Raw genomic sequence first — 25,194 nt, forward strand, 5'->3', positions numbered from 1 at the left:
AGGGCAATGAAGAGATGCAGAAGATGGTGTATGCAATGCTCTCCCCAGACCCATCCAGGTAAATTGCAGGGAAAATTTGTAACAAGCTTCAATAGACATCATTGCAGCTGCCCAAGAAGTATTATATCGGCTATTGCTGAACATATTAGAGTATACAAAAGTAATTTGCTAGTGCTATAACACATACATTTGGTTATAAAAACACAATTTGATATAAATTGTATTGTGAATTTAATATAAATTGTGTAGGGCTTGTTAATTTATCCAAGGAAGAGTCAGAAGTGCAATTTATCACGAAATACGCCGAATCTTAACATTTTGGTTGTGGAGGCACGAGGCTTACAAACAGAAGACCACTGAGCTGTATTATAATTATAATATAGCTCAGTGCAGATGACAGAGCAGTGAACTGGGACAGAGAGAGAGCAATGGGACAATGGGGCCACCAGTGAGCTCTCTCTCTCTCTCTAGGTGAAAAACAGGGTGCTTTAGTAACCTTTTCTTTCTCTAACGATATTATTGGTCGATAATTTTGCAGAAAAGTTTCGTTTTTTTTAAAAAATTGAAATTTCATGTCATTTTGTGCTTCATAGAAAAAATTGGGCAGTTTCATTACTGGAAAAGTTTCTGTGCCCTTAAGAACACAATGGAGGTTACAAAAGATCCTTGTGCAGTGCTTACGCCTTAAATGAATAAATATCGATTTGTTTGCATGGAATTGTAATAAATACACTAAATAAGACATTTTAGTTGATTATCTTCATAAGCACTACCCTTTATTATCGTTTTTCTGTTTTATTCAAATTTTCAAGTGGGAATATTATGAACCTTTCCCAGGCTGACATCCCATTTTTATGAAATTGAAAATTGATATACGAAATAGGGTTCTACTACTAAATTTCATCAAAATTTGACAAAATTTGGACTGAATGTCAGAGTTGGTTATTTATAAAAGGCATTAAAATTTGGGCCTGATCAGATATTTCCTTCCTATGATTTTTTAATTGTTTTTGGCCAACTGCAAGGTTACAAAAGATCCCTATTGCAAGAAAATCAAAGTTTTTCATAAATCTGCATTTAACAAACCAGTAAAAATTGCCTTAAGCCTACCCGAGTGATTCATCCATTTCTTTCTTAAATCATTTTTTTTCGACAGAATTTCTGAAATTTTGGCAATCCTTTATAAACCTTGCATATCAGAACAAAGCTCTTGGGCGAAACAATGAATGCAAGCTCATTTATTTTATTTTTTAATATCTTAAAAACTCGGAAAACGATTGGAACTGGTTTTTAAATAGAAATCCGCCTTTTCACTGATCTACTTAATGACAGCTCAGGGGATATGCTTTGTTTTTATTTAAAAATTCGGATAGACTTGTATCCCCAATACTTTTCTAAAAAAAATTAGTAATTAAAATTACAAAGACAGAAGGCAGAAATGGCAAAGGCAGAAATGGTTTTTTCGTTCCCAGTTCCAGACCCCCTTTACGCGTGGTTTGCTCGCGATATTTGCTAATCAGTATTGTTGCTTGGACTGTGTATCTTTCGGTGGTTTTCTTCAGTTTTTTTCGTATCTTTGTGATTTGGCGTGTACAGAGGAAGATCCTAGTTGTATCTAAAAGTGTGCAGCTAAGGTAAGACGATTTTGACTACCCGTAGTATTTTAATTATTTTGTTTATCATAGCCGAGCATAGCGTCGCCAGACGCCAGTCAAACCTAACACTTAAATATAACAGGAAATATTGTAGATCGTTTCTAAATTCAAGTGAATAAAAGTTACACTGAGTTTAGCATCCGATTACACTACGTTTTAGTTTTATTTTATATATCTGTGATCTACACATTAAAATCATTGTGCATGACTGCTTTACATTAATTTCAAATGTGCATCAGTGAATTTCACACTTCTGTGATTCCTTATGGTTTTATGGTATCAATTATCAAGTCACAATGGCACTAAAAATATTCAAAATATATCCCAGCTTGTTCTATAATATCTACACATGATTCTATAATATTGACTGTTTGCTTACAATATTCTATAATATTGACTGTTTGCTTACATGATACTATAATATTGATTTGTTTGCTTACATCATTCTATAATATTGACTGTTTGCTTACATGATTCAATAATATTGACTGTTTGCTTACATGATTCTATAAAATTGACTGTTTGCTTACATGATTCTATAATATTGACTGCTTGCTTACATGATTCTATAATATTGACCGTTTGCTTACAATATTCTATAATATTGACTGTTTGCTTACATGATTCTATAATATTGACTGTTTGCTTACATGATTCTATAATATTGACTTTTTGCTTACATGGTTCTATAATATGGATTTGTTTGCTTACATGATTCTATAATATTGACTTGTTTGCTTACATGATTCAATAATATTGACTGTTTGCTTACATGATTCTATAATATTGACTGTTTGCTCACATGATTCTATAATATTGATTTGTTTGCTTACATGATTCTATAATATTGACTGTTTGCTTACATGATTCTATAATATTGACTGTTTGCTTACATGATTCTATAATATTGACTGTTTGCTTACATGATTCTATAATATTGACTGTTTGCTTACATGATTCTATAATATTGATTTGTTTGCTTACATGATTCTATAATATTGACCGTTTGCTTACAATATTCTATAATATTGACTGTTTGCTTACATGATTCTATAATATTGACTGTTTGCTTAAATGATTCTATAATATTAACTTTTTGCTTACATGGTTCTATAATATTGATTTGTTTGCTTACATGATTCTATAATATTGACTTGTTTGCTTACATGATTCAATACTATTGACTGTTTGCTTACATGATTCTATAATATTGATTTGTTTGCTTACAAAATTCTATAAAATTGACTGTTTGCTTACATGATTCTATAATATTGACTGTTTGCTTACATGATTCTTTAATATTGACTGTTTGCTTACATGATTGAATAATATTGACTGTTTGCTTACATGATTCTATAATATTGACTGTTTGCTTACATGATTCAATAATATTGACTGTTTGCTTACATGATTCTATAATATTGATTTGTTTGCTTACATGATTCTATAATATTGACCGTTTGCTTACAATATTCTATAATATTGACTGTTTGCTTACATGATTCTATAATATTGACTGTTTGCTTAAATGATTCTATAATATTAACTTTTTGCTTACATGGTTCTATAATATTGATTTTTTTTTGCTTACATGATTCTATAATATTGACTGTTTGCTTACATGATTCAATAATATTGACTGTTTGCTTACATGATTCTATAATATTGATTTGTTTGCTTACATAATTCTATAAAATTGACTGTTTGCTTACATGATTCTATAATATTGACTGTTTGCTTACATGATTCTTTAATATTGACTGTTTGCTTACATGATTCTATAATATTGACTGTTTGCTTACATGATTCAATAATATTGACTGTCTGCTTACATGATTCTATAATATTGATTTGTTTGCTTACATGATTCTATAATATTGATTTGTTTGCTTACAAGATTCTTTAATATTGACTGTTTGCTTACATGATTCTATAATATTGACTGTTTGCTTACATGATTCTATAATATTGACTGTTTGCTTATATGATTCTATAATATTGACTGTTTGCTTATACATGAGTCTATGATATTGACTGTTTGCTTACATGATTCTATAATATTGACTGTTTGCTTACATGATTCTATAATAATGACTGTTTGCTTACATGATTCTATTATATTGACTGTTTGCTTACATGATTCTATAAAATTGACTGTTTGCTTACATGATTCTATAATATTGACTGTTTGCTTACATGATTCTATAATATTGACTGTTTGCTTACATGATTCTATAATAATTACTGTTTGCTTACATGATTCTATTACCGGTATTGACTGTTTGCTTACATGATTCTATAGAATTGACTGTTTGCTTACATGATTCTATAATATTGACTGTTTGCTTAGATGATTCTATAATATTGACTGCTTGCTTACATGATTGTATAATATTGACTGTTTGCTTAAATGATTCTATAATATAGACTGTTTGCTTACATGATTCAATAATATTGACTGTTTGCTTACATGATTCTATAATATTGACTGTTTGTGTTACATGATTCTATAATATTGACTGTTTACTTACATGATTCTTTTATAATGACTTTTTGCTTACATGATTCGATAATATTGAATGTTTGCTTACATGATTCTATAATATTGACTCTTTGTGTTACATGATTCTATAATATTGACTGTTTGCTTACATGATTCTTTAATAATGACTTTTTGCTTACATGATTCGATAATATTGAATGTTTGCTTACATGATTCTATAATATTGACTGTTTGCTTACATGATTCTTTAATATTGAATGTTTGCTTACATGATTCGATAATATTGACTGTTTGCCTACATTATTCTATAATATTGACTGTTTGCTTACATGATTCTATAATATTGACTGTTTGCTTACATGATTCTTTAATATTGACTTTTTGCTTACATGATTCGATAATATTGACTGGGCTTGCTTACATGATTCTATAAGATTGACTGTTTGCTTACATGATTCTTTAATATTGACTTTTTGCTTACATGATTCGATAATATTGAATGTTTGCTTACATGATTCTATAATATTGACTGTACTTTTGTGTTACATGATTCTATAATAATGACTGTTGGCTTACATGATTCTATAATATGACTGTTTGCTTACATGATTCTATAATATTGACTGTTTGCTTACTTGATTCTATAATAATGACTGTTAGCTTACATGATTCTATAATATGAACTGTTTGCTTACATGATTCTATAATATTGACTGTTTGCTTACATGATTCTATAATATTGACTGTTTGCTTACATGATTCTATAATATTGACTGTTTGCTTACATGATTCTATAATATTGACTGTTTGTGTTACATGATTCTATAATATTGACTGTTTGCTTACATGATTCTATAATAATGACTGTTGGCTTACATGATTCTATAATATGGACTGTTTGCTTACATGATTCTATAATATTGACTGTTTGCTTACATGAGTCTATAATATGACTGTTAGCTTACATGATTCTGTAATATGAACTGTTTGCTTACATGATTCTATAATATTGACTGTTTGCTTACATGATTCTATAATAATGACTGTTTGCTTACATGATTCTATAATAAGAACTGTTTGCTTACATGATTCAATAATATTGACTGTTTGCTTACATGATTCTATAATATTGACTGTTTGCTTACATGATTCTGTAATATGAACTTTTTGCTTACATGATTCTATAATATTGACTGTTTGCTTACATGATTCTATAATATTGACTGTTTGCTTACATGATTCTATAATATTGATTTGTTTGCTTACATGATTCTATAATATTGACCGTTTGCTTACAATATTCTATAATATTGACTGTTTGCTTACATGATTCTATAATATTGACTTTTCGCTTAAATGATTCTATAATATTGACTTTTTGCTTACATGATTCTATAATATTGATTTGTTTGCTTACATGATTCTATAATATTGACTGTTTGCTTACATGATTCTATAATATTGACTGTTTGCTTACATGATTCTATAATATTGACTGTTTGCTTACATGATTCTATAATATTGACTGTTTGTTTACATGATTCTATAATATTGACTGTTTGCTTACATGATTTATAATATTGACTGTTTGTGTACATGATTCTATAATATTGACTGTTTGCTTACATGATTCTTTAATATTGACTTTTTGCTTACATGATTCGATAATATTGAATGTTTGCTTACATGATTCTATAATATTGACTGTTTGCTTACATGATTCTATAATATTGACTGTTTGCTTACATGATTCGATAATATTGACTGTTTGCTTACATCATTGTATAATATTGACTGTTTTCTTACATGATTCTTAATATTGACTTTTTGCTTACATGATTCGATAATATTGAATGTTTGCTTACATGATTCTATAATATTGACTGTACTTTGTGTACATGATTCTATAATATGACCGTTTGCTTACATGATTCTTAATATTGACTTTTTGCTTACATGATTCGATAATATTGAATGTTTGCTTACATGATTCTATAATATTGACTGTTTGCTTACATGATTCTTTAATATTGAATGTTTGCTTACATGATTCGATAATATTGACTGTTTGCTTACATGATTCTATAATATTGACTGTTTGCTTACATGATTCTATAATATTGACTGTTTTTGTGTTACATGATTCTATAATAAGACTGTTGCTTACATGATTCTATAATATTGACTGTTTGCTTACATGATTCTATAATATTCTGTTTGCTTACATGATTCTATAATATTGACTGTTTGCTTACATGATTCTATAATATTGACTGTTTGCTTACATGATTCTATAATATTGACTGTTTGCTTACATGATTCTATAATATTGACTGTTTGCTTACATGATTCTATAATATTGACTGTTTGCTTACATGATTCTATAATATTGACTGTTTGCTTACATGATTCTTAATATTGACTGTTTGCTTACATGATTCATAATATTGACTGTTTGCTTACATGATTCTATAATATTGACTGTTTGCTTACATGATTCATAATATTGACTGTTTGCTTACATGATTCATAATATTGACTGTTTGCTTACATGATTCATAATATTGACTGTTTGCTTACATGATTCTATAATATTGACTGTTTGCTTACATGATTCTATAATATTGACTGTTTGCTTACATGATTCTATAATATTGACTGTTTGCTTACATGATTCTATAATATTGACTGTTTGCTTACATGATCTATAATATTGACTGTTTGCTTACATGATTCTATAATATTGACTGTTTGCTTACATGATTCTTAATATTGACTGTTTGCTTACATGATTCATAATATTGACTGTTTGCTTACATGATTCTATAATATTGACTGTTTTGCTTACATGATTCTATAATAATGACTGTTTGCTTACATGATTCTTAATATTGACTGTTTGCTTACATGATTCTATAATATTGACTGTTTGCTTACATGATTCTATAATATTGACTGTTTGCTTACATGATTCTATAATATTGACTGTTTGCTTACATGATTCGATAATATTGACTGTTTGCTTACATGATTCTATAATATTGACTGTTTGCTTACATGATTCTATAATATTGACTGTTTTGCTTACATGATTCTATAATATTGACTGTTTGCTTACATGATTCTATAATATTGACTGTTTGCTTACATGATTCTATAATATTGACTGTTTGCTTACATGATTCTATAATATTGACTGTTTGCTTACATGATTCTATAATATTGACTGTTTGCTTACATGATTCTATAATATTGACTGTTTGCTTACATGATTCTATAATATTGACTGTTTGCTTACATGATTCTATAATATTGACTGTTTGCTTACATGATTCTATAATATTGACTGTTTGCTTACATGATTCTATAATATTGACTGTTTGCTTACATGATTCTATAATATTGACTGTTTGCTTACATGATTCTATAATATTGACTGTTTGCTTACATGATTCTATAATATTGACTGTTTGTTTACATAATTCTATAATATTGACTGTTGCTTACATGATACTAATATTTACTGTTTTCTTACATGATTCTATTACCACTATAATTATGGAGTTGCAAGAGTGGATGGGTCACCTGATGGCAGCAAAAAAGGATGAAAAAACGGTTTTTGCAACATGGTTTTCAGCTTTATATCATGCTAAAAGCCATTAATGATTTAGAGAAATTCAGTCCCGGTTTGACCTGAAGTTTAATACGTCAAGCATTTTTAAGTTGTGCATGCATGTGAAACAGAAAAAGTATGAAGCTGGCACAATCAAGTCGTATTTGATGAGTATTCATTTGTCCTGTCCGACAAACCAGATACAATTAAATTCAGTTGGGTAGACGTAAGCTCAGCGCGAGAAAAAGTAAAGATGTGGTCTTCATCTTACAGGAGAGAATCAAGCACAAGGAAATGGCAAAAGCTTGAAGAAGATATGCTGAATCGTTTGACACCATCAAACATCAGGAAGTTGGAGAAAAGCGCAGCAGCTCGATAGGCGGCTAAGATCATTGACCAATACTCCGATCCAGCTGAGTCCACGCCTGTCACTCTATCCAGTTTTACCTTGGTTAGGGATTTCCTGTTCACTCAAATCTTTATAGACAATGCCAATCGACCAGGTGTCCTAGCACATAATGACGATGGAGGAATTTACAAACATCCGAAAGCAAGATGACTATTACCTCATAACAGTGAAGAAGCACAAAACTGCACATGTTCATGGACCAGCTCGTGTTGTATTGAGTGAAAAACTGAAGGCGTGGCTGTCAATATTCGTTGGCATAATGCGAGCCCATGTTACCACCCGAATGAATGGCCCAGTATTCATATCCTGGAACGGAAACCCTATGAATTCTGTGCACATCACTAAGGCAGTACAATCTGTCTTTAAAAAAGCTGGAGTGGATGTTAAAGTAACATCGACATCGTTTCGGAAAGCAGCAGTGACGAAAGTTAATGTCGATAAGCCAGAGATGAGTGCGAAATTGGCTAGCCTTATGGCTCACAACGAAGCGACGGCAAAGAGATATTATCTCCTGACAGAGAAATCCAAAACTTCCATAGAGGCTTCACGAAATCTTGGTCGCCTGATGCGAACTGATGACGAGTGTGGAGATAACATTGAGACTCCTTCATATGGCAGTTCATTTAGCTACGTTAAATACGAGAAATACAACGGGTCAAAGACAAGATTCTCTCCACGGGTACGCTATGAAAGCTTGTTTTCATACAACATAATTCATCGTAATTCACATGTCTTAATTCGTTGTAATTCGTTAATTGTTATGCGAAATCCGACATATGGAAACAGAACTACAATAAATACGTCATTTGAATTACGACGCGGAACCATGTATTTGTTTTATAAAAACCAGCCTTGAGTGGCTGACAATGCAAAGAATCCTTCAGCCTCTCCCTACTTACAAAACTACTTCCCGCTACAATAACGATCCGTTATCGTGTATTATCAAAACCTTAAAGTGTTTTTTGTTATATATATTTTATTTATATTTGCAGATTCTGCGTAGAAGGATCGACTTGCTTTTTCCGGACAAAGAAGTCTATTAATGAAGTATGGTAAGTATATTCGTCATAAATAGACAGCTGGAATCTGATGCATTAGAGCTGTTTTCTTATTCAACTGTAATATATATCGCAGAGTAGTGCGTATTATATTTTCCTGGGCTCCGGCTAGAGCTAAGGGCTTTGGAGGAATAAGAATGCAAAGGAATACCGCTACGGTTCGCTACGATATACGGTGCAGTGGAAAACAGGCTTTATGTAACTAATCTTGATTTTATCACTTTTTAAATCATCTTGTATATTCCTGATTCACAGCGGACCGGTATTCCTCATCCTTCCCGCTGTGAATGCAACTTGGCTAGACTATATATGTTATGCCTTATTGATGGGATTTGATAAGGAATTTTTGCCTTATTTAAATTACAAAATCGGTGTACAACCTCGCGCTCGGCGGATAAAATGTATATGCGCGTCTTAGGATATGCTTAGTTAACGCCAAAAAAAAATTAGTATATTCATGGAAGAAGAAATGTCCCACAACACACGTTTTAATAGTGCATTATGCAAGTAAAGTGTATGCTTGTATAAAATTGTAAAACATTTTTCCTCATTACTAGTTTGATTTTGAATCTTAGATAGGACACGTGTTACTTCATTGATGTTAGAGAAAATATTTAGAAATCATTGTTGAGATTTGAATAAAATCCCTTGATGTATGCATGTGCAAAAAAAATGTGTACAACATTCTGGGGTCTTCCTGACGAGTGCAAAAATAATGTGTACAACATTCTGGGGTCTTCCTGAGGAGTGCAAAAATTAATGTGTACAACATTCTGGGGTCTTCCTGAAGAATGCAAAAATTAATGTGTACAACATTCTAGGGTCTTCCTGATGAGCGCAAAAATTAATGTGTACAACATTCTGGGGTCTTCCTGAGGAGTGCAAAAATTAATGTGTACAACATTCTGGGGTCTTCCTGAGGAGTGCAAAAATTAATGTGTACAACATTCTGGGGTCTTCCTGAGGAGTGCAAAAATTAATGTGTACAACATTCTGGGGTCTTCCTGAGGAGTGCAAAAATTAATGTGTACAACATTCTGGGGTCTTCCTGAGGAGTGCAAAAATTAATGTGTACAACATTCTGGGGTCTTCCTGAGGAGTGCAAAAATTAATGTGTACAACATTCTGGGGTCTTCCTGAGGAGTGCAAAAATTAATGTGTACAACATTCTGGGGTCTTCCTGAGGAATACAAAAATCAATGTGTACAACATTCTGGGGTCTTCCTGAGGACAAAAATCAATGTGTACAACATTCTGGGGTCTTCCTGAGGAATACAAAAATTAATGTGTACAACATTCTGGGGTCTTCCTGAGGAGTGCAAAGATTAATGTGTACAACATTCTGGGGTCTTCCTGAGGAATACAAAAATCAATGTGTACAACATTCTGGGGTCTTCCTGAGGAATACAAAAATAAATGTGTACAACATTCTGGGGTCTTCCTGAGGAGTGCAAAGATTAATGTGTACAACATTCTGGGGTCTTCCTGAGGAATACAAAAATTAATGTGTACAACATTCTGGGGTCTTCCTGAGGAGTGCAGAAATTAATGTGTACAACATTCTGGGGTCTTCCTGAGGAGTGCAAAAATTAATGTGTACAACATTCTGGGGTCTTCCTGAGGAGTGCAAAAATTAATGTGTACAACATTCTGGGGTCTTCCTGAGGAGTGCAGAAATTAATGTGTACAACATTCTGGGGTCTTCCTGAGGAGTGCAAAAATTAATGTGTACAACATTCTGGGGTCTTCCTGAGGAGTGCAAAAATTAATGTGTACAACATTCTGGGGTCTTCCTGAGGAGTGCAAAAATTAATATGTTCACATTCTGGGGTCTTCCTGAGGAGTGCAAAAATATGTTCAACATTCTGGGGTCTTCCTGAGGAGTGCAAAAATTAATGTGTACAACATTCTGGGGTCTTCCTGAGGAGTGCAGAAATTAATGTGTACAACATTCTGGGGTCTTCCTGAGGAGTGCAAAAATTAATGTGTACAACATTCTGGGGTCTTCCTGAGGAGTGCAAAAATTAATGTGTACAACATTCTGGGGTCTTCCTGATGAGTGCAAAAGTTTTTTACAACATTCTGGGGTCTTCCTGAGTAGTGCAAAAATGTGTACAACATTCTGCGGTCTTCTGAGGAGTGCAAAAATGTGTACAACATTCTGGGGTCTTCCGGAGGAGTGCAAAAATGTGTACAATATTCTGGGGTCTTCCGGAGGAGTGCAAAAATGTGTACAATATTCTGGGAGAGATTCTGGGGTCTTCCTGAGGAGGTATATATGCATAAGTTTTCGTCCCATTCTTACAACGCTTTTCTCGGCTCCTCGAATGTGTACATCATTCTGGGTCTTCCAGGGGATTTTTCGTACTTTTAGTTTGTATTTACGTTTGATACTTTTTATCAAAAGCACATTCCCACTTAATAGCAGTAAGGTTTGAGAAATCAAATAATTACAAAGTCGAGCTATGCCATCCATGCAATCCCCATTTATTGCGGTATGTATCAATTATTAATTTGTACCAACCTTGAATCCCTGTTTTAAATGTATTTAAATTTACTTTTTAGAATATTTATGGAAGACGAAATCCGAATTGCAATTCTCTAATGAATACATTTGTCATTGGAATATGGGTAAGTGATGCTCATAAATAAACTTTCAGTCTTCAAGCAGGCCACTCTCCCGTCGGATTTATTGAAAAATGACCAGCACATACATATATCAGATGGGATTCAGCAAATATAGGGTAGGGTCGCAGCTCCTCGCAAGAACGATTTTCATGGGCTAAACTTTACAATACATTTCTGTTTCAACCAATAGCATAGCTTCGTTCTTTAGAAAGCATAGAAAAGCATTATCCAATTGGACGAAAGCTTCCGAGCTCTGCGTATTGAAGCAAAATATGTAAAGATTTCCTGCGCGTGTTATTTTCTTCATCATTGATCGAGTCATTATCAAAGTAGTTTTCCTGAATAGAAATCGCGATATGCTCAATATCATATTTATAATTCACCCTTAACAAGGGCATGCAAGTTCTCATAACATACCTCAGACTTGAAATTAAAATTCCAATTTACAATTGGTAGAAAAACGAACCCTTTTTTCACAGAATTTTAGAATTATTCCAGTGCCGAGTTATATGGAATAAAGAAAAGGGTATGCAGTCTTGACGAGGAACTGCCTTCTCATTGGTTGATTTTTGATGAAAAACGGCTTCTGAGAGCTCTGCATCATTTTCCGCCTTTATTATCTATAGTCACCAATTTTGTCGAAGGTCGCCTTACAATTTAACATGAAATATTGCTGTGCCTTCTATAAATGGCCAGCAATACAATATGCACACGCAACCAAAGGAATGCACCCGATTAGGTTAAATAAATGCCGCTATTCTATTTCTCTTTTTAAAAACCCGCTTAGACCAGTTCATGCCCTTGCTTCAACGTTTTAGGTGCAAAGTAATACGGAAAGATGCAATTTAGGTGCCATAGAGGAGTGAAGTTAGGTTTTGCTATAAAAATTTAAGTTTAAAAAAGAGAAAGTTATCAAGAGTTATTAAGGAATATTTAGGTAGTTTAGCTATATTAAAACGAACCATGTTTACTCGACAAAATGCATGTGTGATAGACAGTAAAAAGACACTGCATGTTAAGAATTAAAGTTTTTATTGTCAATAAAAATATATCTCCATGAAGGTCTACCTCACTGCTCAGTCCCCACATTGTTTACATCGAATCTTGAAAAGTCCACACAGTGAATACACTAGAAAACTACTGTCCCCACATTGTTTACACACGGCGCGTCCCCGTTATGATGATTTCATGTTTCTTGACACAGGTCCCCAGAGGGGCATAAAATTTTCTAGTCCACAGGATGACTGGCAAACAGGTATTAATGTGATTGTAAGTGTGAGGATTTACGCGTTGAGTTGCACACTATAAAAGAAGATCAAAACTTGAGCAATGAAGAACTTCGATCGCTTTCGGAGTCAGTTGTTCGTTTGTCCGAGGCTATCATGAATTTGCCGAGTGGTTTAATTCACAGTAATAAGGATAATGGCAACCAAAGTCCAAGCGAAAATATTGTTTTGACTAATACACCAAACTATGATGCAAACGATTTAAATATGGTCAGTGAAGCGAGTAATCCCATATCCCAAATTGAAAATGGGGCTTTATCTCAAGGCAATGGCAACGCTAGCTCGCGTTACTCTTGATGGTAATCCAAACAGTGCCTTGCCTCCTGAACACCTTGTCCCATGCATGTCCGTTCCTTCGTAAAAGGGGTTATTGTTTAAAAGGCTCAAATTGTGACTTTTTCCATGATAAACATAACTCTCTACAACCTATTCAATCTTCCCGACCATATCGGCAATTTATTCCTCCTCAGCCTTGCTTGCCACCACAAAATGCAATACCCTATCAAAATTTTCCATTTGGCCCCCAATACCCATTGTTCAATCCGTTCATAAGTTATCTCAACCCGTACCCACCACCAATACCGAATCCAACAAGATATCCCAGAGTAAGAATATGAATAAAAACTGCCATGACATCTATTTACCCAAATTGTTGGTGGCTAATGTTCGATCCTTGAATGATAAAATTGATGAATTATTTGCTATTTCCGAAATCAACTTGTTAGACATTATGTGTATTACAGAAACCTGGTTAAACGATAAAATTTCTGATACGACAGTTTCAATACCGAGTTCCTACTTTACCGGAATGATCGTATATCTACAATTGGCGGGGGAGTTTGTATTTATGTCAACTCGAAGCTTAAAACTCATAGAATTAGTAAATTTGATAACCCTATGATTGAGTCCTTATGGCTGTCAGTTCGTCCGAACCATTTGCCTCGAGAAGTGTCAATATTTTGATTGCTGTGATCTATCATAGTACATCACGTTCTGTGCAAGACAACGAAGAGCTATATAATCATATTCAAAGTAATGTGGATACTTTTCTCTCTGATCATCCAGACGCCCTCGTTATGATTACAGGTGTTGCTTAGACATTTTACCGGCTTACATCAAATAATTAAGTTTCCTACAAGGAACGAGTCTATCCTAGATTGGTGCCTTACCAATTTGGACCATATCGGTATAAAAACAGACCAGCTTCCACCTGTTGGTTCAAGTGATCACAATGCAGTAATGATCTCCTCGTATATTCGTCGTGCACAGAAACCTTGCAACGATAGTATTATGCTTAGAGATTTGCGGGATAGTAATTTAAGATCCTTTGGTCGTTGGATTTCAGGTTTTAATTGGAGGGAAGTTTTAGAAACGGATGATTGCGATACAAAATATGAAAAATTCGACGATATCACGAGAACAATGATTGATCTTTATTTTCCAGTAAAGTCATCTAGAGTACGAAAATGTGACAAACCATGGGTTACTTCGTCGCTTAAGTTGATGATTCAAAAACGTCAACGTGCTCTTACAGTATATGGCGGAACATCTAATGTTTAGATATTTGCGAAATAAAGTTCAATATGGAGTACAGTCTGCGCGCGAAAAATTTATGAGAGCCTTGGTAAAAAACTGCGAAACAGGGATCCTGCAAAGTGGTGGAGAGAAGTGAAGAAGTTGGGTGGAGTCTCTAGTCAACAATCATGGCTTCATCAATTGATTTCAGATACTCGTCCGTCTTTCTTAGATATTGCTGAACAGTATAACAACTTTCTTGTTAATTTGACTGCCTATTTTTCTCCTTTAAACCCTGATCTCCCTGACGACGATACTGATGAAATCCACCAGGTTCCCAGCTATTTATTGATGGATACCGATCGAGTTTGTTCCGCTCTATGTCGGATTAAAGTTAACAAATCATCTGGACCTGATAATATCCCCAACAAGATTATGAAAATTTTCTCGTATGAACTTGCACCAGTGATATCTAATATTTACAATTCATTGTTGATACAAGGAGTTTTCCCTTTGAAATTAAAGCGGTCCTTTGTTGTACCGATCCCAAAGACCCCGATACCGAATCTAATCGAGGAAGATTTACGACCAATTTCACTTACTGCCCAAATTGCAAAAGTTATGGAAGGGTTTATGTTGGATTCGATGACCCCCGAGTCAAGTGGGAAAATGGATAATAAACAGTTTGCAATGAGTGGAAAGTCAACGACCCAAGCTTTAGTTTATCTGTTACACCATATAAGAGCTAGTATGGATAGTGGATAGTGGATAGTTTAAAATCTTTGCAGATTTTAAAAAGGGTTTTGATCTTGTGGATCACAATGTCTTAGTATCAGAGCTCCAGTGTCTTGACGTCCACCCTGTCATCTTGCGCTGGATCAAATCCTTTTTAACTGGAAGACAACAATGTGTCAAAATCGGACATTTTACATCGTCCTCGAAGAAGTTAATGGTGGGGTTACCGCAAGGAACTAGGTTGGGCCCTTTACTATTTGCTGTTCTGGTTAACTCTTTGCTTAAAGACTGGCAAGGTAGAATTAAATTCGTCGACGATGCTACAGCTTGTGAAATTATCCCTCGATGTTCGATGAGTTATTTACGTCTCGTTGCCAATGAAATGTCCAGTTTTGCTAGCAATTGAGGTATGCAATTAAATCCAAAGAAGTGTAAAGAAATGGTCGTATCCTTTCTTAGATTCAGTACAACTAATTTTCATCCAATTTTATATATGTGGCCTGTGTTGAGAGAGTGACTTCTTTTAAACTACTTGGAATCCTTCTGTCAGATGATCTTACGTGGAATTGCCATATTGAGAAAATCTTAAAAAAAGCTAATTCCCGCTTATATGCCTTGCGCTTACTAAAAAAGAGTGGATTGTGCCAGAAAGATCTCGTTCATATATATTGCTCCATGGTCAGATCTGTGGTCGAATATGCCTCTCCCGCCTGGTCCGACTTAACCGAGTATTTATCTGTCCTACTAGAGTCAGTCCAAACTCCAAAAGAGAGCACTTAAAATTATCTTCCCTTTTGCCTCGTATCGTGAAGCTTTGGTTCTTTCTGGTTTGGATAATCTTAAAAGTCGTCGAAATACTGCTTGCGTGGTATTTGTTCATAAATTGAGAAACGCTGAACAACTTAATAATGATAATTCACTCTCTTACATTCTCGATGCAAAGAATTACATTGGTGGTCATGATCATAATTACAATCTAAGACATAACTCATCAATGAGACCCTTTGCGCACACCGAAAGTTTAAAAAATTTTATAACTGTTAAATATTTTTAATTTTTATTATGTTAATAATTTCTCATATGTTGGACATTAGGTATTATTCTTTCCGTGTAATTCAGTTTTTACTGCAATACGGTTAATTAAACATGCATTATTATTATTATGTTGAGCGTTTTTGTAAGTTATGCACATGCGTGAGTTCAATACAAGTTTAAACAGGGAGCTATAGGAAACGTTGCAAACGTGCGATTGCCTAAATTATAATATTGGTTCGCGAATGTGAAAAGAAAAAATGTGAAAGGAAATGTAAAAGGTGCCTTGGTACCTGAAAACTTTGATTTAAATGTATGGTAAAGCTATTTTGAGAGCGTTTTTTGACAGTAAATGTGATTTGCATATATTGTATTTTAAACAAGTATTTATTACCAACCAATGTATGACATTTCTTTGAAGTTATTCATCAATTTCGTTTCAATTAATTGGAATTAGGAAATCAATTATTTCAAATTATGTTTATTAAAGGTTAATCTGGTTGAAAAAGCAGTTACAAATTGTAGTATTTAAACCTATTCGTAGCGCATATATAGTTGAGTTTGAGGCTCAAGAACATTTCGCAGTTGGAAATATATGTTAATTGCTAGGCGAGGGGATATTGCATGTAATATATATGTCAAAATGTTTGGTGTAATTCGATACTAAACTTTAATCATGGTGACATCAATAAGTAAATTAGCTTGTAGGTACAAGATAATTAAGCTTACGTGGTGCACCTACTAGCTACTTTACTTAAAATTAACAGTTTTCGTTTCGATTTCGATTGTGTACTTACTATATCCAGTGTATAGAGGAGCTCGATATAGGCAAGTCATAAGGTCTACGCGGCGAACTTTTCACAGCAACACAATTCTATTTTACACCAAGTTTGGTATTCGCGATTATCCTATTTTACCCTAGTTTGGACGGAGAAAAATATTTACCTTTCCTTATTTCAATTCCGCTCTGCCTCTCCAACTTTGAAATTAAACGATTTGCCAGTAACATTGGGTTGTCCACCAAAAATTTTGAATCTTACCAAATTAAACGGTGTGCTACACGCTGCGAAAAAGAAAACAATAAAGAATTTTTTAAGGTTTAAATCAAAGCTTTATTACTAAATGTTCCCACCCTGTCAACTATTTGTCCTAACTGGGCTGCTGGTTTCTTAGACTCTGGACTCTCTCTTTCCATGGGCGTTATCAAGAAATTCCTGCCTGCTTATTGAAAACATCTATTCCCGTAAACATTATTCACTCTGCGTTTACTCACATTCTTAAGGTGCGAAGAATAATCATGTCAGAAGAACCTCAAACATCAAATTCAAGAGGTTTCTGTTTAGCGTGTGTTTTTTTATGTCTTGATAAGCCACCACACTGTAAGAATCTCTTCTTACAAATATCACATTCATAAGGTTTCTCTCCAGTGTGTATTCGTTTATGTCTAGCCACACTATTAGATTGCGCGAATCTCTTTTTACAAATATCACATTCATAAGGTTTTTCTCCTGTGTGTGTTCCTTTATGACCAGTCAATTGAGCAAAAGTACAAAACCTTTTCTCGCAAACATCACATTCATAATCTTTCTCTCTAGTGTGTGTTCTTTGATGTCTAGTTAAGCCACCATACTGCGAGAAGCGCTGCTTACAAACATCACATTCATAAGGTTTTTCTCCAGTGTGCGTCATTTTATGTCTAGCTAAGCCAGCAGACTGTAAGAATCTCTTCTTACAAATATCACATTCATGAGGTTTCTCTCCAGTGTGAGTTCTTTGGTGTCTAACTAAATGATTACTACGCGAAAATCTCTTTTTACAAATATCACATTCGTAAGGTTTCTCCCCAGTGTGTGTCCTTTGATGGGTAACTAAATTATTACCACGTGAAAAATTCTTCATGCAAACATCGCATTCATAAGGCTTTTCTCCAGTGTGTGCTCTTTGATGATTAACGAAAATACTAACATGTGAAAATATCTTCTTACAAAAATCACATTTATAAGGCTCCTCTTTTGTGTGTATTTTCTTATGTCTTGTTAAATCGCTCCTTTCACGAAATTTCTTACAAACATCACATTCATGTGGCTTCTCCCTCGTATGTGTCCTTTTATGTCTTTTTAAATGGCTTGTTTGAAAAAACCTCTTATTACAAACGTTGCACTCATGTGGCCTTTGAGTTCCCGTTTCAGTTTCTACATCCAAGTTGCATGATGATGAGAACATGTTCTGAAAATATTCACAAATTTCATGTCATCACACGCCCTATTTAATTTTAACTAGAAATACATTCATGCAGGAAACCCCTGCCATTTTAAACGTAGCAAATTATTTCCTGAGCCTGTCTAGCCCGCATTGCAAAAATTCGAATGATCCGCTGATGGGCAGACATTTTATGAACGCTCACAGCTAACGTATAACGCTCAAAAATTCAACCTTCATACCAGCAAAATTATACAAAATCCTCATGCAGGGCTAAAAGTTGAATGTTGTTTTGTTGTATCTATGGATCGATATATTTGCGGTCGACTTTTCAAAGTGTTTAAGTGATAATTTTTTTACAATTATACCAAAGAGGCCGCTCACGGGCCGGATATGCAGTACTTCAAAATAGTGCTGTTTTAGTAATTATAATCATAACGCTTTTTCTGGTGCTGTTTTAGCACCTGTCCTCCTTGTGTGGGCGCTAATTTAATTCTTCCAAAGGGGTGTTAAATAATCGCAGTGCTGAATTGTCTTCTTTACAAAATATTGGAGTTAAATCAGCTTCAAATTAGGTGTTAAAATAGCACTTTTCATTTAACACCACCATTTGGTGCTGATTCAATTACAGTCTTGGTGCTTATTTAACTCCCTGAAATTAACAGTGTAGCTATAGCTATTGTTATATTGTTAATATATTGGCTAAGTGGCTTGGGCATATAAATGCATCTTATGTAGCAAGTGTCAACGTTCATCTGTTCCGCGGAATCTGATTGGTTGAAAGTACGTCACATGAATATCAAGAAATCTGACTGTTTATACCGCAAAATCTTGTTTGTTTGATTTGAACTAGTTTGATTGCGGGGATTAATGCATTAACCTTCCATTAAAATTCTCAAGCCCTAAATTTATCCTGCTTTATGGCTTACGCGGGGTAAATTACATCATCGAATGTCGATAATGCTTAACACGAGCTTAATTCAAGTCATGTTTCTATTTTAGGTTTAGCAATTGCAAGGTTGTCAAATTTGCCCTGGCTGCGGCCAGCTGTATATAAAATACAAATTAACTTTTAACTATAGTTAAGAACAGAATTGGCTAATCAGAGTCGTGTATTTCTGAGTTAACTAGGATTTACGTATGCAAAATGTAGTTAAAGTGCCTATATCACTTGTGAGATCTTTACGGATTTGAATAGAGCTTGAAAAATTAGTTTATAAGTTCCACAACCTTTTTTGATAAAATTAAATAGTTTCGAAAATACGTCGGTTGGGGGACTGGGACTCAGGAAAGATTTGCAAACACGCCGTCTTTTATAATGTAAGCATGAAGAGTTTCACTGGCAATATAGTTTGCGCTTTTCAAGAAAAAAAATGCGGCAACAGTGCGTTGTGTATGGCTGTAGCAACTGGGCGAGTTTTTCTCAAAATATTTTACGTTTTTGGAAGATCGAAGTTGTTAAGTCATAAACATATTGCGTAATACAACATGACGTAAGTGTCATGTGATCATCTCCCACATGTTGTTGTTCTTGTTCTAACGCCATTGCTTGTAAGACAAAAGATGTTATAATAAAGATTTGGGATATCAATCCGACTTATAGTTTATCCATCGTCATGACTAATATGCTAACAGAAGTAAAATTACAATTGATTATAATATGTTCGACAAGAACTCGGTTCCCGAGTCCTAGGCCCCCGAGCACGACGGAAATTTAGGCAAATCGTCATGTTTAGATGTAAATGTTTCCGAAACTATTTAATTATATCAAAAAGGGTTGTAGAACTTATAAACTAATTTTTCAAGCTCTATTCAAATCCGTAAAGATCCCACAAGTGATATAGGCACTTTAAAGAATTTTATACAACCGGCCCTTGTTGTGTAAACCCGGCTTTTTCTTTGATGGAAAGGGTTTGGAGTGCCCATAACTCATTTCATTGTAGAATTCAAAATGGCATGTTTCAGAAGTTAATAGACCATGTTTTGATAAAACAAGTATGACCCACATACAAAGATGGATGCAATTATAGCTATAGCATAGAATGCTATATTATATGTAGCAATGCAACTTTCAATCTAGTTTGGCCTTATGGGGAATACGATTTTAATTCCAATCAAACATTATCACTTCTATGCAAAAAAAAAACCAGTAACGAGCAAGATTCTTATACCCGGTGTGTTATTTCACATCTTATCAACACGCTTTCCTCTGTATCTTCTATCTGGAGAATTTGCTAGTTTATACCTTTTATAGACGACTTTTAATCAGCAACAGTTAATTGTTTTTTTATTCGAGCATTCAAAGTCATGCTATACATAGCTATAGTGCATGTACAACTTGTTCATATTAATCTTCCAACTTCCACAATCGCCATGAATAACATCGACCAAACCGCGAAACAAAGTGTGGTTATTATTATGTTAGTTGCCCGAGGTATTATAATATTATGTTCCCGCCCGCGCGAGAAAAAGCCGCTATTTAGATCGTCACGGCCACATGAACAGATTGTCAAGGGAACGTCAGTTTACAGCTTTAATATTGAACAAGGAGTATACTTGCGGCACGCTAATATTCATGTAGGGTGTATAAAAAAACGCATGCCATATTCGATCTTTTGTGATCGAATAGAAAGCAAGGTTAACAAACAGCGGCGTAACGTTGCTCGAAAAAAGATACTGTCAATGAATGTAAATGGTTTTCCAAGTAACCCAAAATTGTTAACACCATATATATTGCTGAGATTCCATATTTCCATAGAGGGCTTTACATCGTGCAAATTTCTTTGCGAATTGCATTATTGCAACTCAATTATCATTATAAATATATACTTTCATGTTTCTGGATAAATTATATAGCTACTTGCTATTTGGCAACGATTAACGAAAAACCGGCCATCCATTATATGGATTTGCAAAGTATAGTCTGATGAAGTATTTCGATTAAAACGATGAGGTGATGAAATGGATTCGATAATCTTGAAAATTGTAGCCTGAGAATACCTGTCAGCGTATGCGCGGGTAAAGTGGGAGAAAATTGTGACGAAACATCATTTGTATATATTCGTCTGTGTGATTGGAAGGTTCCTTGTTTATACAATTCTACAGACAAAGAGTTGTTCAATTTTATTCCACTTTCGGCAATCAATCGTCTTGTTACTGCCCGGATTAAATTCGAATTCTGACTTGATTATGAACGATCAGGATTTAAACCAACTCCGTGCGGGAATACAAATGCGAAATTGAAGCTGTGCACCGTTATTCATGTACGTTGGGCGTTTTTGCAGGTTAAGACGAGTTGAACGTGGAATCTAGCAAACGTTTGCAAACGTGCGATGGGCTAAATCAAAATTTTTGTGCTGGTGCGCGTAACCATAGGCATGAGTGATATTTAGAATTTTAAAACTTTTGAAATAATATATTTCACTGAGATGATCTTGAAAATATACGAAAAATTGACTCGTAAAATTTATTAAAAGAAAATTTAAAACATGCCAATAGCACAGAGTAACAGAATTGGAAAGGTACAAAAAGAGAATTAAGGATAACTATAATTTTACTCTGAAAAAGACAACGATATAGTTCATTGTCGAAAGCTTCATAATCCTTTGGTAAGTGAAACGTGTAAATGTGTATATAGTCAGGTATAATTGCACTGATGAAGGCTCGGGTTAACAGACCGAAAGCTTTACGGTATTAAATACCAACCGGTTGTGTACCTACAAGCTAATTTACTTATTGATGTCACCATGCAAACATACAAGAATATTATTACACATGTATATAGTTAATATAAATTTTTTTGTATAGTTTTTACGTGCTGTCGAACGATAATTATTGTCTTATAGAAAAAAACAACGATAAAGCAAGGATTTGTGAGTTTTTCGGACGTCGCACGTAGGCGTTTGACATGAACTTTGCTGCATATTGGGTCTGACCATTACAATCTGACTTCATAATTATTAGGGACGGGAAACTCATCTTAAGACGGGAAATTTGACTGGGAAAGTCCATCAAAATATGAATAGGGATGGTTATATTTAAAGGAATGTTCGAGTATTAAAAAGCTGCGGTAGTTATTACGATAATCAGTTTGTTTATTTTCCCTACGCTATGCATGATAATATAGTTTTGTCTTTGTCGGCTTGTTATATATTTGAAAAGCTTGTCTGGTTTATACATCTACATTCAAATTAATAAGACGAGTTTCTCATCCAGACGGGATGCCCGTCAAATTCATACCTGTCTGTTTGGACAGGAAAGTTAGAAAGGGAAGTATAGACTCGCGTCTGTGATCAAAATAACGCCAGGCGAGTTTCCCAGGGCATCTTTTAGTACCATAGACTGGTGGTGCATTTTGCCCCACTGGGCCCTTTCCTTTGCCCCACCACTGAAGAAAAAAATGGCATATTGCCCCAAAGCCAGTGCCCAAGTTGCACATGAATGAACTATCAAGAGTAAATAGGTTTTACGTTGATAAGAATCCATATAATTTACTACGGTGTTCATGTTGATTGTGAATTCTCAATTTTACCAAAATCACAAAACAGGGTAGGATTTCACATCAATGACTTGTAAGGAAATATTATGAAGAAATAGATTTGGTAGCCTGTGGCGCACATGCACTATAGAAGCTTCGTACTTCGTAGCCATTGAATATTTTTACAGTCCATTTGTATTTGTAAAGCGAAAATTTAAATTTATAATGAAGAGGTCGATGAAATCCGGTCATCAAAAGCGATCGAGGGCAAAAGAAAGACGCTACAGCAGTCAGCAAATGCCCCAGGGCAACTATCTTTGTTTAAAATGCTCAGATCGAAAACAGCAACCAAATGGAGTCGCAGAACCAAATAAATTTACTGAGCTCGCAGCTCGTAGACGTCACAACATGTTGAACTTTCTGATCCTGAGTCAGTCATACTCGACCAAAATGATATTACTAACAGTAACACTGAAAATATTGCAACTGTACCAACCGAAGTATCAATGTCGAAGTCTGATCTCAAAAATTCTAACAACTGGTATAGGGGGATGAAAAAGGGCTCCGAGATCAATTTAAAAGACTGAAAAATGAGTGCAAGTAACCTTCGTGGGAGGCTCGTGTAGCCTCCAGGGGGCGGAAGGTCTGAGCCGTGCCGTGAGCGCTTTTGTAGTTTTGCCCTACCGCTGAATAATCCTTAAAAGATGCCAAGGAGTTTCCTGCATGTTTAAAGATAAGTTTTTTAAAAGACCTAGCACTTAAATCACTAGGACTGATTGATCTAGGGAATTAAAGCGCGAATGACTATATAGCCGATTTTAAAATCTATTTAGATACATTCAGTGATGGCTTAAATTAAATACAGTGTATCAGGCATGACGATTCGACTTGATTAAACGTTAATCATGCTCTAACTGATTTTTTATAAGATAATTGAAGAGGATGAAGAGGAAAATATTTATTAAGAACTTATCATGCAAGATAACTATTGATTGGTAATGATCTCGCTTTCACGAGTGGTTTGGAAGTATTGAAAATGTTAAAAAAGGTATAATACCTGCTGTTCGTAGTTCGACTACAAGCCTTTTCCACAAAGCCGCAGCACTAAAATAAAGCTGTGTTTGAAAAAGAAACGTGTGAATGCAAGGCCCACAGTACTCCCAGGCAACTGCTCGCATATTGTAGTATTGCTTCAACGATTTACAAACAAGACTGCATCACCATGCACGTAATGTCAGGAGCTACTTATAATACTAGACCTAAGTGGATTGACGGAAATGCCCTTAAAGTTGTAAAAATTCTTTATCTCCCACAATATTAATTGCCGCGAGCCGATGTTGAAGAAAGACGTTTTGACGAACTCCATAACGCATGCAATCATGCATTTTTTCTGCTATAGAGTTCAGAGAGACTCCGCGACGGAGACATTTAGTTGCAGTAAAGCAGGGCATCTTTAAGGATTATTCAGTGGTGGGGCAAAACTATAAAAGGGCTCACGGCACGGCTCAAACCTACCTCTCCCTGGATGCTACACGAGCCCCGAAGTTTACTTGCGATCATAATTTTTTTTTAAATTGACTGCGGAACACTTTTTTATCCCCTTATACCAGTCAATACAATTTTTGAGATCAGAGATACTTCGGTTAGTACAGCTGCAATATTTTCAGTGTTATTGTTAGTAGTTTCATTTTCGTTTAGTACCGCTTTCAATAACGCCCATTGTAAGCTCAGGATCAGAAAATTCAACATGTTGTGACTGCCTTTTCAGCTGCGAGCTCAATAAATTAATTTGGTTCTGCGACGTCATACCCATCTGTGAGAATGCATTTGCTCGTATTACTATTAGTTGTACTACAACTAGGTTGCTGTTTTCGATCTCAGCATTTTAAACAAAGATAGTTGCCCTGGGGCATTCGCTTTCTTTTGCTCTCGATTCGCTTCTGATGACCGGATTTCATCGATCTCTTCATTATAAATTTAAATTTTCGCTTTACAAATACAAATGGACTGTAAAAATATTCAATGGCTACGAAGTACGAAGCTTCTATAGTGCATGTGCGCCACAGATTACCAAATCTATTTCT

The 25,194-nt window shown here is 34.5% G+C and overlaps 2 protein-coding genes across 4 annotated transcripts; one reads left to right on the plus strand and one right to left on the minus strand.

The window, feature by feature from the left end:
- Positions 1-1,489: 1,489 nt before the first annotated feature.
- On the plus strand, positions 1,490-13,125 carry LOC114539017. Of its 3 annotated transcripts, none has more exons than XR_003688843.1 (5): positions 1,490-1,634; positions 8,045-8,859; positions 9,173-9,232; positions 11,804-11,869; positions 13,071-13,125. XR_003688843.1 is itself a non-coding variant. In XM_028559855.1 (4 exons), the coding sequence occupies exons 2-3, from the start codon at positions 8,290-8,292 to the stop codon at positions 9,221-9,223; spliced, it is 621 nt and encodes a 206-aa protein (XP_028415656.1). In that variant the 5' UTR covers positions 1,490-1,634; positions 8,045-8,289; the 3' UTR covers positions 9,224-9,232; positions 11,804-12,658. The 3 variants fall into 3 exon arrangements, 1 of the variants encoding a protein (XP_028415656.1); XR_003688842.1 differs by lacking the exon at positions 13,071-13,125 and adding an exon at positions 12,346-12,658; XM_028559855.1 differs by lacking the exon at positions 13,071-13,125 and having other exon boundaries at positions 11,804-12,658.
- Positions 13,126-17,745: 4,620 nt separating this feature from the next.
- LOC114539007 (zinc finger protein 583-like) lies at positions 17,746-18,657 on the minus strand. The gene has a single exon (XM_028559845.1). It carries the CDS (start codon positions 18,655-18,657, stop codon positions 17,746-17,748), a length of 912 nt encoding a protein of 303 aa, XP_028415646.1.
- Positions 18,658-25,194: the final 6,537 nt, after the last annotated feature.

Source organism: Dendronephthya gigantea, unplaced genomic scaffold (assembly GCF_004324835.1).
Source record: "Dendronephthya gigantea isolate DGI-Jeju-01 unplaced genomic scaffold, DenGig_1.0 000194F, whole genome shotgun sequence".
Taxonomy (NCBI): Eukaryota; Metazoa; Cnidaria; class Anthozoa; order Malacalcyonacea; family Nephtheidae; genus Dendronephthya; species Dendronephthya gigantea.